Source organism: Eutrema salsugineum, unplaced genomic scaffold (assembly GCF_000478725.1).
Source record: "Eutrema salsugineum unplaced genomic scaffold, Eutsalg1_0 scaffold_3, whole genome shotgun sequence".
Classification (NCBI taxonomy): domain Eukaryota; kingdom Viridiplantae; phylum Streptophyta; class Magnoliopsida; order Brassicales; family Brassicaceae; genus Eutrema; species Eutrema salsugineum.
The window spans coordinates 15,884,459-15,896,855 of record NW_006256756.1 but is presented as its reverse complement, the minus strand read 5'-3'; the positions used below and the strand labels follow the sequence as shown (position 1 = coordinate 15,896,855).

Genomic DNA, 12,397 nt, shown 5'->3' with positions numbered 1-12,397 from the left:
TTTAATCAAGAGAGTTTGAGAGATCTTTGTGTTTAAAGCTGCAAATCCATCATTATCTATCTTCTCCATCTCCATTTCTTATCATTAATCATGCCAATCTTCTCAACTTGCAAAGGTTTAAGAGAGTCACCTTAATGAGGTTCTAGATGTGTAGGTTAGGGTGCTAAAGTGTTAGATTAGGAGTGCTTAGGGCTAGATTCATTGATTCATCTCTCTAAACAGCTGTTCTCTAGGCTAGATCCTTGCACATCACTTGAGATCTAGATTCTGGGAATTTCATGCACCAAAAGTGTTTGATGAAATTCCTGAAAGAGCTGTATTAGAGGTTTAAGCATTTGCTGCATGATGATGTATTGTTATTTGCTTGAATGATCTTCTAGAACTGTTTATTAATGCTCACTGATTCATATTTCACAAATGATGATTTGGTTTGAAAATAGATTAGTGTAGGGGTTAATACCTTCATGAGAGGATTAATCTAGATTAGAGTTCTTAATCATTTGAATCATGTCTCATCATTGTCATTAGCATTCCTAGTTTAGCACCAAAGCACCCTAGCCAACTATCATGTCTAGAATCTCATGCCTCCACCATTTCATATTCACATCACTTGCCATTTGCTTAGCTCTTGTTTGATTACTTGTTTAGTCATTAATCTTGTTTTAAGTTTGTAGTTGTCACAAATCAATCAAAACCTCACTTGCTTACTTGAATTGAGAAACTGATTACATAGCTTAGTGTCTATCACCACATTCTTGGATTGACAACCTCTTTTGTGCTACTTTGACAAGGGGATTGATAGCCCTGAGACCTAAAAAGACTTGCCTATCAACTCGTCGAACTTTTCCACCAAGTTCTGGACTACTCTGAGGTATGCTCCCATTCTTCCATCATTCGCTTCGTATTCTCTGTTAAATTGGTTTGCTACGAGCTGTGAGTCGCAAAAGGCTCTTATTTTTTGAACCTTGATTCCTTTTGCTAATTGTAGGCCAGCGATCGATGCTTCGTATTCTGCTTCGTTGATCGAGGCGTGGAAATTCAGGCAGAAGGACTGCTCCAAGACTTCTCCTGTTGGCGAGGTAAGGCGAATTCCTATTCCCTTAGTGGTGAGTGGAAAAAGGAGAGTGGTGAGAACTAGGGGATAGAAAAAGAAAAGAAATCAGTCTTGCAGTTTTGAGTCAAAGAAAGTGAGCTCTAGTGTTTTGAAAAGAAAGAGTCTAGCCTCTAAGTGAAAGGAAAAGAAAAGAAGCCAAAGAGATCAAATGTTTTGAAAAGAAAAGAAGCCAAAGAGCTCAAATGTTTTAAAAAGAAAGAAAAAGAGGCTAGAGGTTACAAAAGAAAGTGAAAAAGAGCTATGTAAAGTTTGAACTCCAAGACTTGAGGGTGAAAATGAAAAGTGAGTCCCCTAGTGAGAGGAAAATGAGTGTGGAAAGTAAGGTTCTTGAGAGAGTGAGCAAGTGAGAAAGCTTTGAGTAGAGTGTGGAGTGGGATGAGTCCTTGCCCTTGTATGCATAGGTTGCTTTTTACCTTTAGCATTCTGCCAAAGTTTGATCATTCATAGAGAGATCCCCTTGCTACATTGAACCCACTCAGGCGCTGATGAGATCATTTAAGTCTCATAACCTCACCCTAGTCAAACTTTGCTTGTTTGAACATTGCATCATTTGATCCACTTGGTAAAAAGCATAATGAATGTCAAAGAGTTGAGGAATAGGAGAACTTGTGGAGATTACTGTTGAGTTGATACATCAGAGTATGGTCTTGCATTGCATATTGAGCATGAACTTGAATTCTCTTAGTGGTCACTTCTCTCTTTCAAAGGAAAAATGAGCTCCCAATGCATTCAACCTCTTTCTCTCATTTGTTCATTTTGCTTGAGGACAAGCAAATGACAAGTGTGGGGGAGTTGATATGTTCATAATTTGCATCATTTAGGTTGTATAATTCATTCCAAATCATGTTTTATTTCATGCATTTTAGGTCTTTAGGTGTTGTTTTAGGGCATAGGGGTTGCATTAGGTCCCCATGAGTCTTTGCATGCTTTGGAGTGTTTATCAGGTGTATTTGGAGCTATTTAGAGCTGAAAAGGTGAAACCAGGAAAAGAAATGGTGATCAGAGCTTTAAAAACAGTGAAAACAGCCTTTTGGAGGTTCTAGACGATAGCCCATACTGCAGGAAGCTTTTTCTCGGCGATTTTCATGTACCGCGGGTGGATTTCTCGGCCAAAACGCGTACCGGCTGTTCAAGGTTCTCGGCCAAAATTCCTGGATGCAGATACATCTCCAAAATCGCGTTACCGGAAGGTCTTGCCGGCCGATTCAGCCTCCAGAGTCTTCAGAAAAGATCAAGATAGTTGAATCTAGATCTCAGAACAGTTGCAATCGATGAGTTTGGAACAGCGAGCTGAAAGATACGGCCACCGGAAGACAGACCTCTCTCGAGTCCATTCCGGAGCAATCCGATACATCTGGAAAGATCGCCTGTCCGGGAACTTTTAACGTCCGATTCAGATTACAGGGTCTTCACAAAAGTTGGAGAAGATTTGGTCTCCAGAACAGGTGGAATCATTGAATTTGGAGTCGTGAGCAGAGAGTTAAGCTCACCGGAAGGCACACGTGTCTCGCTACAGTTTCAAGACCGATCCGATGAGTCACAAACATTGCGTGGAAAGATGCCTTTCCTGTCTGATTCAGTTGCCGGGATCTTCATCAAAATTCAAGGTCTTTGAGTTATCTTTCCATAAAGTCTAAGATCATCCAGTTTAGATCTGTGTACTGAAAGATATCATCTCCGGAGAGAACACTGGTCCAAGAGCTTCTTTTTGATCGTTTCAATGCGCTGCAGAGATGAGCCCTCCGGGGAACCTTCCACTTCCCAAGCTCCGATAGTTTCTTCACCAAAGTTTGAGATATTTGAACTCTCTTTCCATTAAAATTAGAATCATACTATTTGGATCCATATCCTCGAAGTTACGCTCCCCTGAATGCGAAGTGGTCCGAGTGCAACTTAGGCATGCGAGATGGCCGAGCAGAGAACTGAACCGCAGAAAGACTCGCGGTTTACACCGACTTGGCCTGCGGCTTGGGACTAAAGATGACCAACTCACACACATATTCTCTCTAGAATGCGTCCTGGTTGTGCGAGTTGAAGAGAAAGAAGCCTGAACAGCACAAACACTCGCTGTTTACACCTAGATAGGCATGCGGCTGGGGCTGAAGGATTTAAGGTGCACAAAGCTGTTTCTATGGCTGTGCGACTTGGGCCTGCGACTTGTGACTAAAGGAGGACCAACTCGCACACATATTATCTCCAGAATGCGTCGTGGTTGTGCGAGTTGAAGAGAAGAAAGCCTGAACAGCACAAACACTCGCAGTTTACACCTAGATAGGCATGCGGCTGGGGCTGAAGGATTTAAGGTGCACAAGGCTGTTTCTATAGCTGTGCGACTTGGGCCTGCGACTTGGGAAGCACCTGACCATGTCGCACACTTGAGACATGACCCATTTGAAGCCAGATCAGTACCCAGTTTGTCTTGGGCTGACCCGGTCCGCAAGAGACACTATATATGCTTTTTAGGGTTTTTTCCAAGACTTAAGCTTTATTCTCTCTTGTTTTCTTTGCCTCTTTAGTGTAAAAACGAGTTTGATCAAGAGATATCTAGCAGATTTAAGCATCTTAAAGCTGTTTCTTATCATTTCTTCATGTCATCTTAACTTTTAATCATGATCAACATCACCTCTTGCAAAGGAAATGATGTGTTCATCATGATTAGTGAGTAGTCTCTTTTTAAGCAATAGTGTGTTCATCATGATTAGTGAGTAGTTCATAGTTCATAAATGGGAATTTGGTTTGAAAATGGATTAGTATAGAGATTAATACCTTCATGAGAAGATTAGTCTAGCTTTAAACTCTAAGTTGATTGGATAAGAGATCATGTGATTGCTTGCTATGTCTTTCTGTATAAGATTCAGTCTTTCTTTGTTAAAGATTATTTGGTCACTAATTAGGCTTGGAACATTATGCTTGTTAATTGCTTAGTTATCTCTAATGGTTGTTAGACTTGATTAAGTGATTTGCAAATAGATTTCTGTCATGAGAGTGGATTAATCTGATTAAGAAGCCTAGACTAAAGAGTAGCAAGTGTTGCATTGTTCTTTAGCATCATTAGTTTGCATTGAAAGCACCCTAATCAATGATCACACCTAGATGCTTATCTTCCATCATTTGGTTAAGCACCATCATCTTATTTTGTTGCCTTGTTTAATTCATTAATCATTGCTTTTCTTGTTTCTTGTTTTATGCTTTCTTGTTACTTTGTTCACACCAAAACTCATCTTTGATCACTTGACTTAAGAGTTTATCACATAAACTAGTGTCTGACAACTACACTTATGGATTGATACATTTTATGCTGCAACAGCTAAGGGATTGATAACCCTTATTAAGACCTTGAAAACCTTAGTTATCATATCTATAGTCTATAGATATTAAATTAAATAGACTTTTTTAAATATATGTTAGATTTAATTTAACATTTGAAATTTAAATAAGATTTTCAGAATAACACATGATTAACAAATATCTTATTATATATTTTTTAATCATATTCTATCATATTAAAATTTCACATATTAAAAATAGATAAATATTAATATTATATAATAATTTGATGGGACAAGTTAAGTTTTTTTTTATAATTATGGTCTTCTACGGGTTAGGTTATCAAAGCATGCAAGATATTAGGAGAAAATTATTTCAAAATTAGTAAATATTTATATTATATAGTAATATAAACGGACGGGTTAGAATTATGGTTTCATAATCATGGTCTTTTCGGATTAATAAAATGAGCGAGTTAGAAATATATTTTTATAGTAATGATTATTTTTTGATTAATAAAATAACCGGGTTAAAATTACGTTTTTATGATCATGGTGGTCATAATAATACTACAAAAAATAAAAAATTATATTTAAACACAAATTTTTTTTATATTATTTAATAAAAAATTATATTTATAAATAAAACATAAATTAAATTATAAATTTTGATTAAAACAAAATTCTCGTACGGATGCACGGTTAAAATCTAGTAGTTGATTATTCAATACAGAATACGTCGAATATTGCGAACCTAAATCGTTTTTGCTTACTTTCTTAATGTTGTACAGTAAATCGTTACATTGATTTCAAATTGGACTTATTTCCTTAATTATGCTATTTTTTTTTTTTTGTCATCACCATAAAGCAAAATGCAAGTGACCGCATCCCCGATTCCTCGCCACATCAGAATCACCCCTAAGACGGCACCGATTTTTCTGACCTCTTTCCTCAAGTCACAGACTATAATTAATACAAATTAGTAAATTTGAAAAATACTAATAATTATAAATAAATAAAAACGTTCTGTCTCTCCGGTGACTCTCTCTTCTTCCTTCTGCTACCGAACTTTTCGCTTTCTTCTCTGACCCATTTTCAACAACCACCTCTCAATTCTTTCCTCTTTCTAGAGTTTCCAATTCTCAATTCCCTGCATCCTCCTCATCAATCTCCCATCGCTCTGCGATGAACGAGAGTTTCTTCCTCTCCTCCACCATCTCCGCCGTCATCCGCCGCACAATCATCGGATCCAACGATCGCCAATTTTTCGATTTTTTATCTTAGACCTGTTTCCACATGCATCCCTTCTGTTGCGTTTCTACTTTCTCTGATCACTCTCCTTCGATGCCGTTACCGGAGCAACCGCCACCACAACCGCAACCGCCTTTCGGTATGACTCGATCCGAACCCATTATGACTCGATCTGCTTCACAGAGTTATAATCATCATTCCGATCAATCCAATCACCATCTCCTCCATAGTCTCTCCTTCAACCACCAGAGTGACGTCGCAAATCGGTTAGGGCAACGCGTTTTAGCCTTACCGGCGTCGGCGGTTAGAGAACCGCCGGTTGATGTGAAGATTAACGATATCGTCGGGAATGGAATCGCTGGGATATTGCATAAGTGGGTGAATTATGGCAGAGGATGGCGACCAAGGTGGTTCGTTCTGCAGGATGGTGTACTTTCGTATTATAAAATCCATGGACCTGATAAGATCTTCGTTAGCCCTGAAACTGAAAAGGGATCAAAAGTGATCGGAGATGAGTCTGCTCGTATGATCTCTAGGCGCCACAAGCATGGTGGAAGCAGCGGCACTAACCAATTACGTCGGAAGCCATTCGGAGAAGTACATCTCAAGGTTGGATACCGATTAAATTGTTATGTCCAATCTTCTTCAATGGTTGCTGAAGTATTTTGATCATTTCCTTGCTATATCGTTGTCTTCTCTCGGATGGAAGTTGAATTAGTTTCATAGCCATACCTGTGGTGCTTAGATTTTAATAGTTTATACCTCTTGAACTATCTAATTCATTTTAGGGTCTGATTAGTGACATAAAGCCATAAGATTTTTTGAGCGATAAGAGAGAGCGTTAAGTGATAACGAAATACTTAGAAGAGGTAATACATAGTGGGAAATGATAATTGTACAGAACTAGATTATATCAAACACAATCTTAAAAATATCTACTCTGTGCAGGTTTCATCAGTTCGGGAGAGTAGATCAGATGATAAGAGATTTTCGATATTTACAGGCACCAAGAGGCTCCACTTGCGCGCAGAGACGCGAGAGGACAGAACAACTTGGGTTGAGGCGCTGCAAGCTGTCAAAGATATGTTTCCAAGGATGTCTAATAGTGAATTGATGGCTCCTACCAACAATTTGGCCATGTCGACGGAGAAGCTTAGGCAACGGTTGATAGATGAAGGAGCCTGTGAGTTAGCTATTCAGGACTGTGAGCAAATTATGAGGTCTGAGTTCTCAGCACTTCAGAGTCAGCTAGTGCTTCTCAAGCAGAAGCAATGGCTTCTCATTGATACTCTTAGGCAGTTAGAGGTATTACAATTTTCACACTATATCCTTTATTTTTAATGGGTTATTGATTAAAGATCTACCAAAAATTTGATTGATTGCTAAAGTTATAATTGTTCTGCTTAACCCTTAAATTTAGATTCTATGTTCAGTGCTATAATCTCCTTGCAATGGTGATATATGTTTGGAGTGGCTGAAGTGACTTGTAATGATATGATGTTGAATCTGCAAACTCTTACGATAGTTGATTTATTTGTTTGTTTGTTATCTCTTCCGACTATTCTCTGCTAAAAGCGGCTCTTCCTGCATGATTCTCCAGACAGAAAAGGTAGATCTGGAGAACACAGTTGTCGATGAGAGTCAAAGGCAGGCTGAAAATGGAGGTTCCAATGATTTAAGACATGAGAAGTTCAGTGGTGAGTCATCGAGCTTCCTATTCTTTAGCGTAGCATTTTCCTGCATGTAACTGTTTCATCTACCTGCATTTTGATCCGAGTTTGCAATTGACTTGGTTTGTTTTATCTCAGAAGGAACTGCCACTGAATCTGAGGATGATAATGAGCGAGGTGATGCGGAAACTGATGAGGAAGACAATACTTTTTTTGATACACGCGACTTTCTATCTTCAAGTTCTTTCAAGAGTAGTGGTTCTGGCTTTCGTACATCTTCGTTTTCTTCTGATGATGATGGCTTTGGGTCAGAAGATGATATTGATCCTTCCATCAAATCTATTGGGTTTAACTATCCTCACGTCAAAAGGAGGAAGAGTTTACCTGACCCGGTTGAAAAAGAGAAAAGTGTTAGTCTTTGGTCAATGATCAAAGACAATATAGGCAAGGATCTCACAAAAGTCTGTCTCCCTGTTTACTTTAATGAGCCACTATCTTCTCTACAGAAGTGTTTCGAGGATTTGGAATATTCATATCTTCTTGACCGAGCATTTGAATGGGGCAAAAGGGTAAAGCATCTGAACGCTTGTACCATTTGAAACCCTTATGGTACGTAATAGCATCTTGAATATTGCTTAGTACGTGAAACTTTTTCAGGGAAATAGCCTCATGAGGATTCTTAATGTAGCTGCTTTTGCTGTGTCTGGGTATGCATCAACCGAAGGAAGAATCTGCAAACCTTTTAATCCATTGTTAGGTGAAACATACGAGGCAGACTATCCAGACAAAGGCCTTCGATTTTTCTCAGAAAAGGTTTTAATAAACAACGTGCAAGATCTATTTTTATGTGTTTGACTCATTAGGTATAGCTATTCAGACCACTTAAACGTGTTGGTGTCAGGTCAGTCATCATCCTATGGTTGTGGCATGCCATTGTGATGGCACAGGATGGAAATTCTGGGGAGATAGCAATCTGAGGAGCAAATTCTGGGGTCGATCGATTCAGCTTGACCCTGTTGGTGTATTGACTTTGCAATTTGATGATGGAGAAATCCTTCAGTGGAGTAAGGTACCAGTTAAATTTACTAATCAATTGCAAATAAACATTCTATATTGTCACTTATGATGTTCTTTCTTTCAGGTGACTACATCAATATACAATCTCATACTTGGTAAACTGTACTGTGATCACTACGGTACAATGCGCATTGATGGCAAAGCTGAATACTCATGTAAACTCAAATTTAAGGAGCAGTCAATCATCGACCGAAATCCTCACCAGGTACTTAATTTTAACTGGCTACCAGATGATGAATGAGTTCACGTGTGTGATTAGGAGTAGACATTTGGTTCTTCATATTTTCTTTATCTTTTATTTTGTGTTCGACCTTCGTTTTTTTCTTTTTATTTTTACTAATGTATAACCAAATAAGAACCGTTTTCTTTCCTTTGTTTTTTTTTTTTTTTCATTTGGTTTGTTCAGTTTGAAAAATTCGCTTTTGTTCTACATTTGGTTCTTCATATTTTCTTTATCTTTTATTTTGTTCGACCTTCGTTTTTTTCTTTTTATTTTGACAAATGTATAACCAAATAAACCGCTTTCTTTCATTTGTTTTTTTTCTTTCATTTGGTTTGTTCAGTTTGGAAAAGTCGCTTTTGTTCGGCTTGGGTTCAGTTTTGGATAAAAGTACATGATTAATTTCAATTAATGTGTATCATAGTATGTAATAACGTGTAATTTTTGTGATTAAACAATTTTGGTCTTTTTGCTTCGGTTCGGAATAGAGATATTGTTACCGTTCTATTTTTAAAGTAGAGTTTGGCGTCTGGTGAGATATTTTGGCTAGTTTTTTTTTTTGCCCGCCCCTAGTTGTGAGCTTGTTATGGTCCGAGATTTATGTTGCGACTTGTGTGAGGCATAAAGTAAGTTTTCCTCGTCACAGGTTCATGGTATAGTTCAAGACAAGAGTGGGAAGACAGTGGCAACGATGTTTGGGAAATGGGATGAGAGCATGCACTATGTGACGGGTGATTGTTTTGGGAAAGGGAAATTGAGTGAAGCTATGTCAGGAGCTCAACTTCTCTGGAAACGGAGCAAACCTCCTGGAAATGCAACAAAATATAATCTAACACGATTTGGAATCACTTTAAACGAGCTTACGCCTGGGCTTAAGGTGAATGCCGCAGAGAATTCTGTTTCTTATTTTCATATATTGTTTTTAAGTGAGACATTCAGACCTGAATGAGAAATGGATATAGGAGAAGCTGCCACCAACGGATTCAAGGCTTAGACCGGACCAGAGGTATCTGGAGAACGGAGAGTTTGAAATGGCTAACACAGAGAAGTTGCGGCTGGAACAGAGACAACGTCAGGTAATATATCTCACGACGGGTGGGTATTTTTTTGGTTTGGTTCCTCTCTTTTTGGTTTTTGCCGGTTAATAAATTTATACCAAATTGAACAGCTCGGTTTTGTGATGTCAAAAAAAAAAAAACGAACAGCTCGATTTGGTTTTCAGTTCGGTTTTGACGTTTGAGTTTTTTTATTTTAGAGTTTAAGGTTGAAGGATTAATTTTAGTTTTAGAGTTGTGTTAATTTTGAAAAGTATAGACTGTTAAATTTTTTTCATACAATATGACAAATTTGATTTTGTGTTATAGGATAATGAAATGTGTTTTTCTATATAATTCAGATATTAAAGGTTTAGAAGTTAACCTTTTTAAAAAAAAAATAGTTTTAGAAGTTATGGTGCACTCAGTTCTACTAAGTTGGGTTATAGAAAACTTTTGTTAACGTTCACTTTGGGTTGGTTTCGGTCTATGTAATTTTAGTTATTTTAATTAGGTTTGGTTCTCATAACTATCCTTCGGTTTCACCATTACATCTAAACTCTTATGCTATAAACTGGTCCGTGGGTCACGGTGGGTGACACAGGCTAGGAAGATGCAGGAGAGAGGATGGAAGCCGAGGTGGTTCACGAGAGAGAGAGGAAGCGAGGCTTACCGATACAAAGGAGGGTACTGGGAAGCCCGCGAGAGCGGACTATGGGAAGACTGTCCAGACATCTTTGGCCACATAGATTCCGAACAACAGATAGAATAAATTGAAGTATAAGCTTCAATTCTGGTCTACTCGATTCTTGAACCACAAAATATATTAGCTTTTTCCCATCTTCTTGTTTTTTAGATTATAGTTTGGTTTCTTTTTAATCGTTCTCGGTGTTTTATTTTTTGCATCCCTTATTATTCTTTTTACTCGCAATTTTGCGTTACAGGACCCTTTTCGTCTTCTTTTTGTTTTGTTTTTCTTTACTGTAATCAACAAAACAAAAAGTTCGACCATACAAAAATTTAAAATTCACATTACATGACAAATTAAGCTTGATTGGTTTATAGCAGCGATTGAGTTTTCTTTTGTTTTGTCTTTATGTTTTAATCTTTCGGAAAAACACATTGTCTGTTTCCAAACACTTCATTTGTTTTTGTTTTTTTTTTAATTATTAAAAACCATTTTTAACATTATACTATTATTTAAAAATACATTTTATATTATATTTAAATTTTTATTACGAAAATATATATCTTAATTTAGATTTTCGATTTCTTTGAATATACCAAATATCACAAAATAAAAACATTAAGTTTAATTATTTACTGAATGCATAATTTAGTTATTAAAATCATATATATTATAGTATTTGCGAAGTGATATGCTGCTCATCTTTTTCTGTAGTTTTGATTAATGAAAATCAGAAGTTTTGATCAGTCAGTTTACCTTATAATTTGATTAATTAATTTTATTTAATTATATTTTTTCTGATTGGATCTGCTAGGCCAAGTGCATGTTTTCGCTAAGAGTGATAAATTATTTTTTTGCCATTAATGAAAATAGTTTTTTTAATTGGTCTATTTTATCTAATTAATATTTTAATAAATCTTTGATAAAAAAGGAAATATTTTGTAATTAAAACCCAGCAAGTTGTAGATTAAAGCCTAATTTTGAAAAGAAACGGCTTAATTCCTATTTTTTTGTCCATAATATAATATATATTTTAGAATTGATTAGTTTACCAAAAATAATGGTAAGGTTATTGGTTAGGTATTTGATATCTTATCTTTTGTGTGGCAGGATTGATTCCTTGACTTTGTAAAGTTTTTCAAATTTTCTAATTTAATTAATCTGGGTTTGAAAAAGTTTTTAATGATTAAAAAATAAAAATATTAATTTTTTCGTTTTTATCGAAAATGGAAGTTTTCTGAAAATTTTCTAGAAATTTTCTCATTGTTAATGATAAAATCTTCGCTATATGGAAAGGATAATGCCGAAACTATTTTTATAAACCGAGAAAAAATATTCTGTTAATAAAAAAATATGTATTCAGTTATATTGATATTTATCATAATAAAAAATATAAAATCTCTAAAACCTAAACAGCAAGTCATATATATATATATATAGTTTGTGTCTACTCTCACATTTGTTATTTGTTCTCTTTTTAAAAAAAAAAATGGTTTAACCAAGTTTCTTTTTCATTGTGTAGGTTTAATTTACTTTATGAATGTTTTCTTTACTTATTTCAATACGATAGATATCTATCTTTATTGTTATTTCTTATTTCAATAAGATCGATCTTGATTTTTTTCTTTTTGTTGTATTTTGTATGAACTGATTTTTTGATTTTTTATATTTAGGATATGTGGATAAAACAAATAGAAGAAAGAGCAAACGATTAGAAGCAAAATATAATTTGGTGAGGACTTTCAGATCCCTTTCATTTTCATTATGTATAGTAGTTTTTCGTTTTACAGTTTTTATTCTAGGATTAAGTCAAATTTTTTTCTTTATTAGTAACGGCCAGAAGTTAGATGTATTACCATAAAACTCTTAATTGTTAATTAGTTTTTCTATTTATTTTTCCTCATATTTTTTTTATAGTTGTTTATTAGGTTTTATACATATATGATTTTTCTCTAGCTTCAAAGAAAAAGGATCTATGTGACGTAACGTCAGTTACTTTACGAACATATATGTGGTTATATTTATGGTGTACCTTTTTTTGCAAGTTATTTATTAATTTCAAGGCATTAGGGAGTTT

The 12,397-nt window shown here is 35.8% G+C and overlaps 1 protein-coding gene across 2 annotated transcripts; it reads left to right on the top strand.

Moving 5' to 3' along the window:
- The first annotated feature begins 5,676 nt into the window (after positions 1-5,676).
- LOC18014888 (oxysterol-binding protein-related protein 1C) lies at positions 5,677-10,692 on the top strand. 2 transcript variants are annotated; one of them, XM_024154121.1, is made up of 10 exons: positions 5,677-6,240; positions 6,580-6,936; positions 7,232-7,328; positions 7,443-7,870; positions 7,959-8,114; positions 8,203-8,370; positions 8,443-8,583; positions 9,245-9,475; positions 9,561-9,674; positions 10,237-10,692. In XM_024154121.1, exons 1-10 carry the CDS (start codon positions 5,677-5,679, stop codon positions 10,402-10,404), a joined length of 2,424 nt encoding a protein of 807 aa, XP_024009889.1. In that variant the 3' UTR covers positions 10,405-10,692. The 2 variants fall into 2 exon arrangements, with proteins under 2 accessions (XP_024009889.1, XP_006397334.1); XM_006397271.2 differs by having other exon boundaries at positions 7,440-7,870.
- Positions 10,693-12,397: the final 1,705 nt, after the last annotated feature.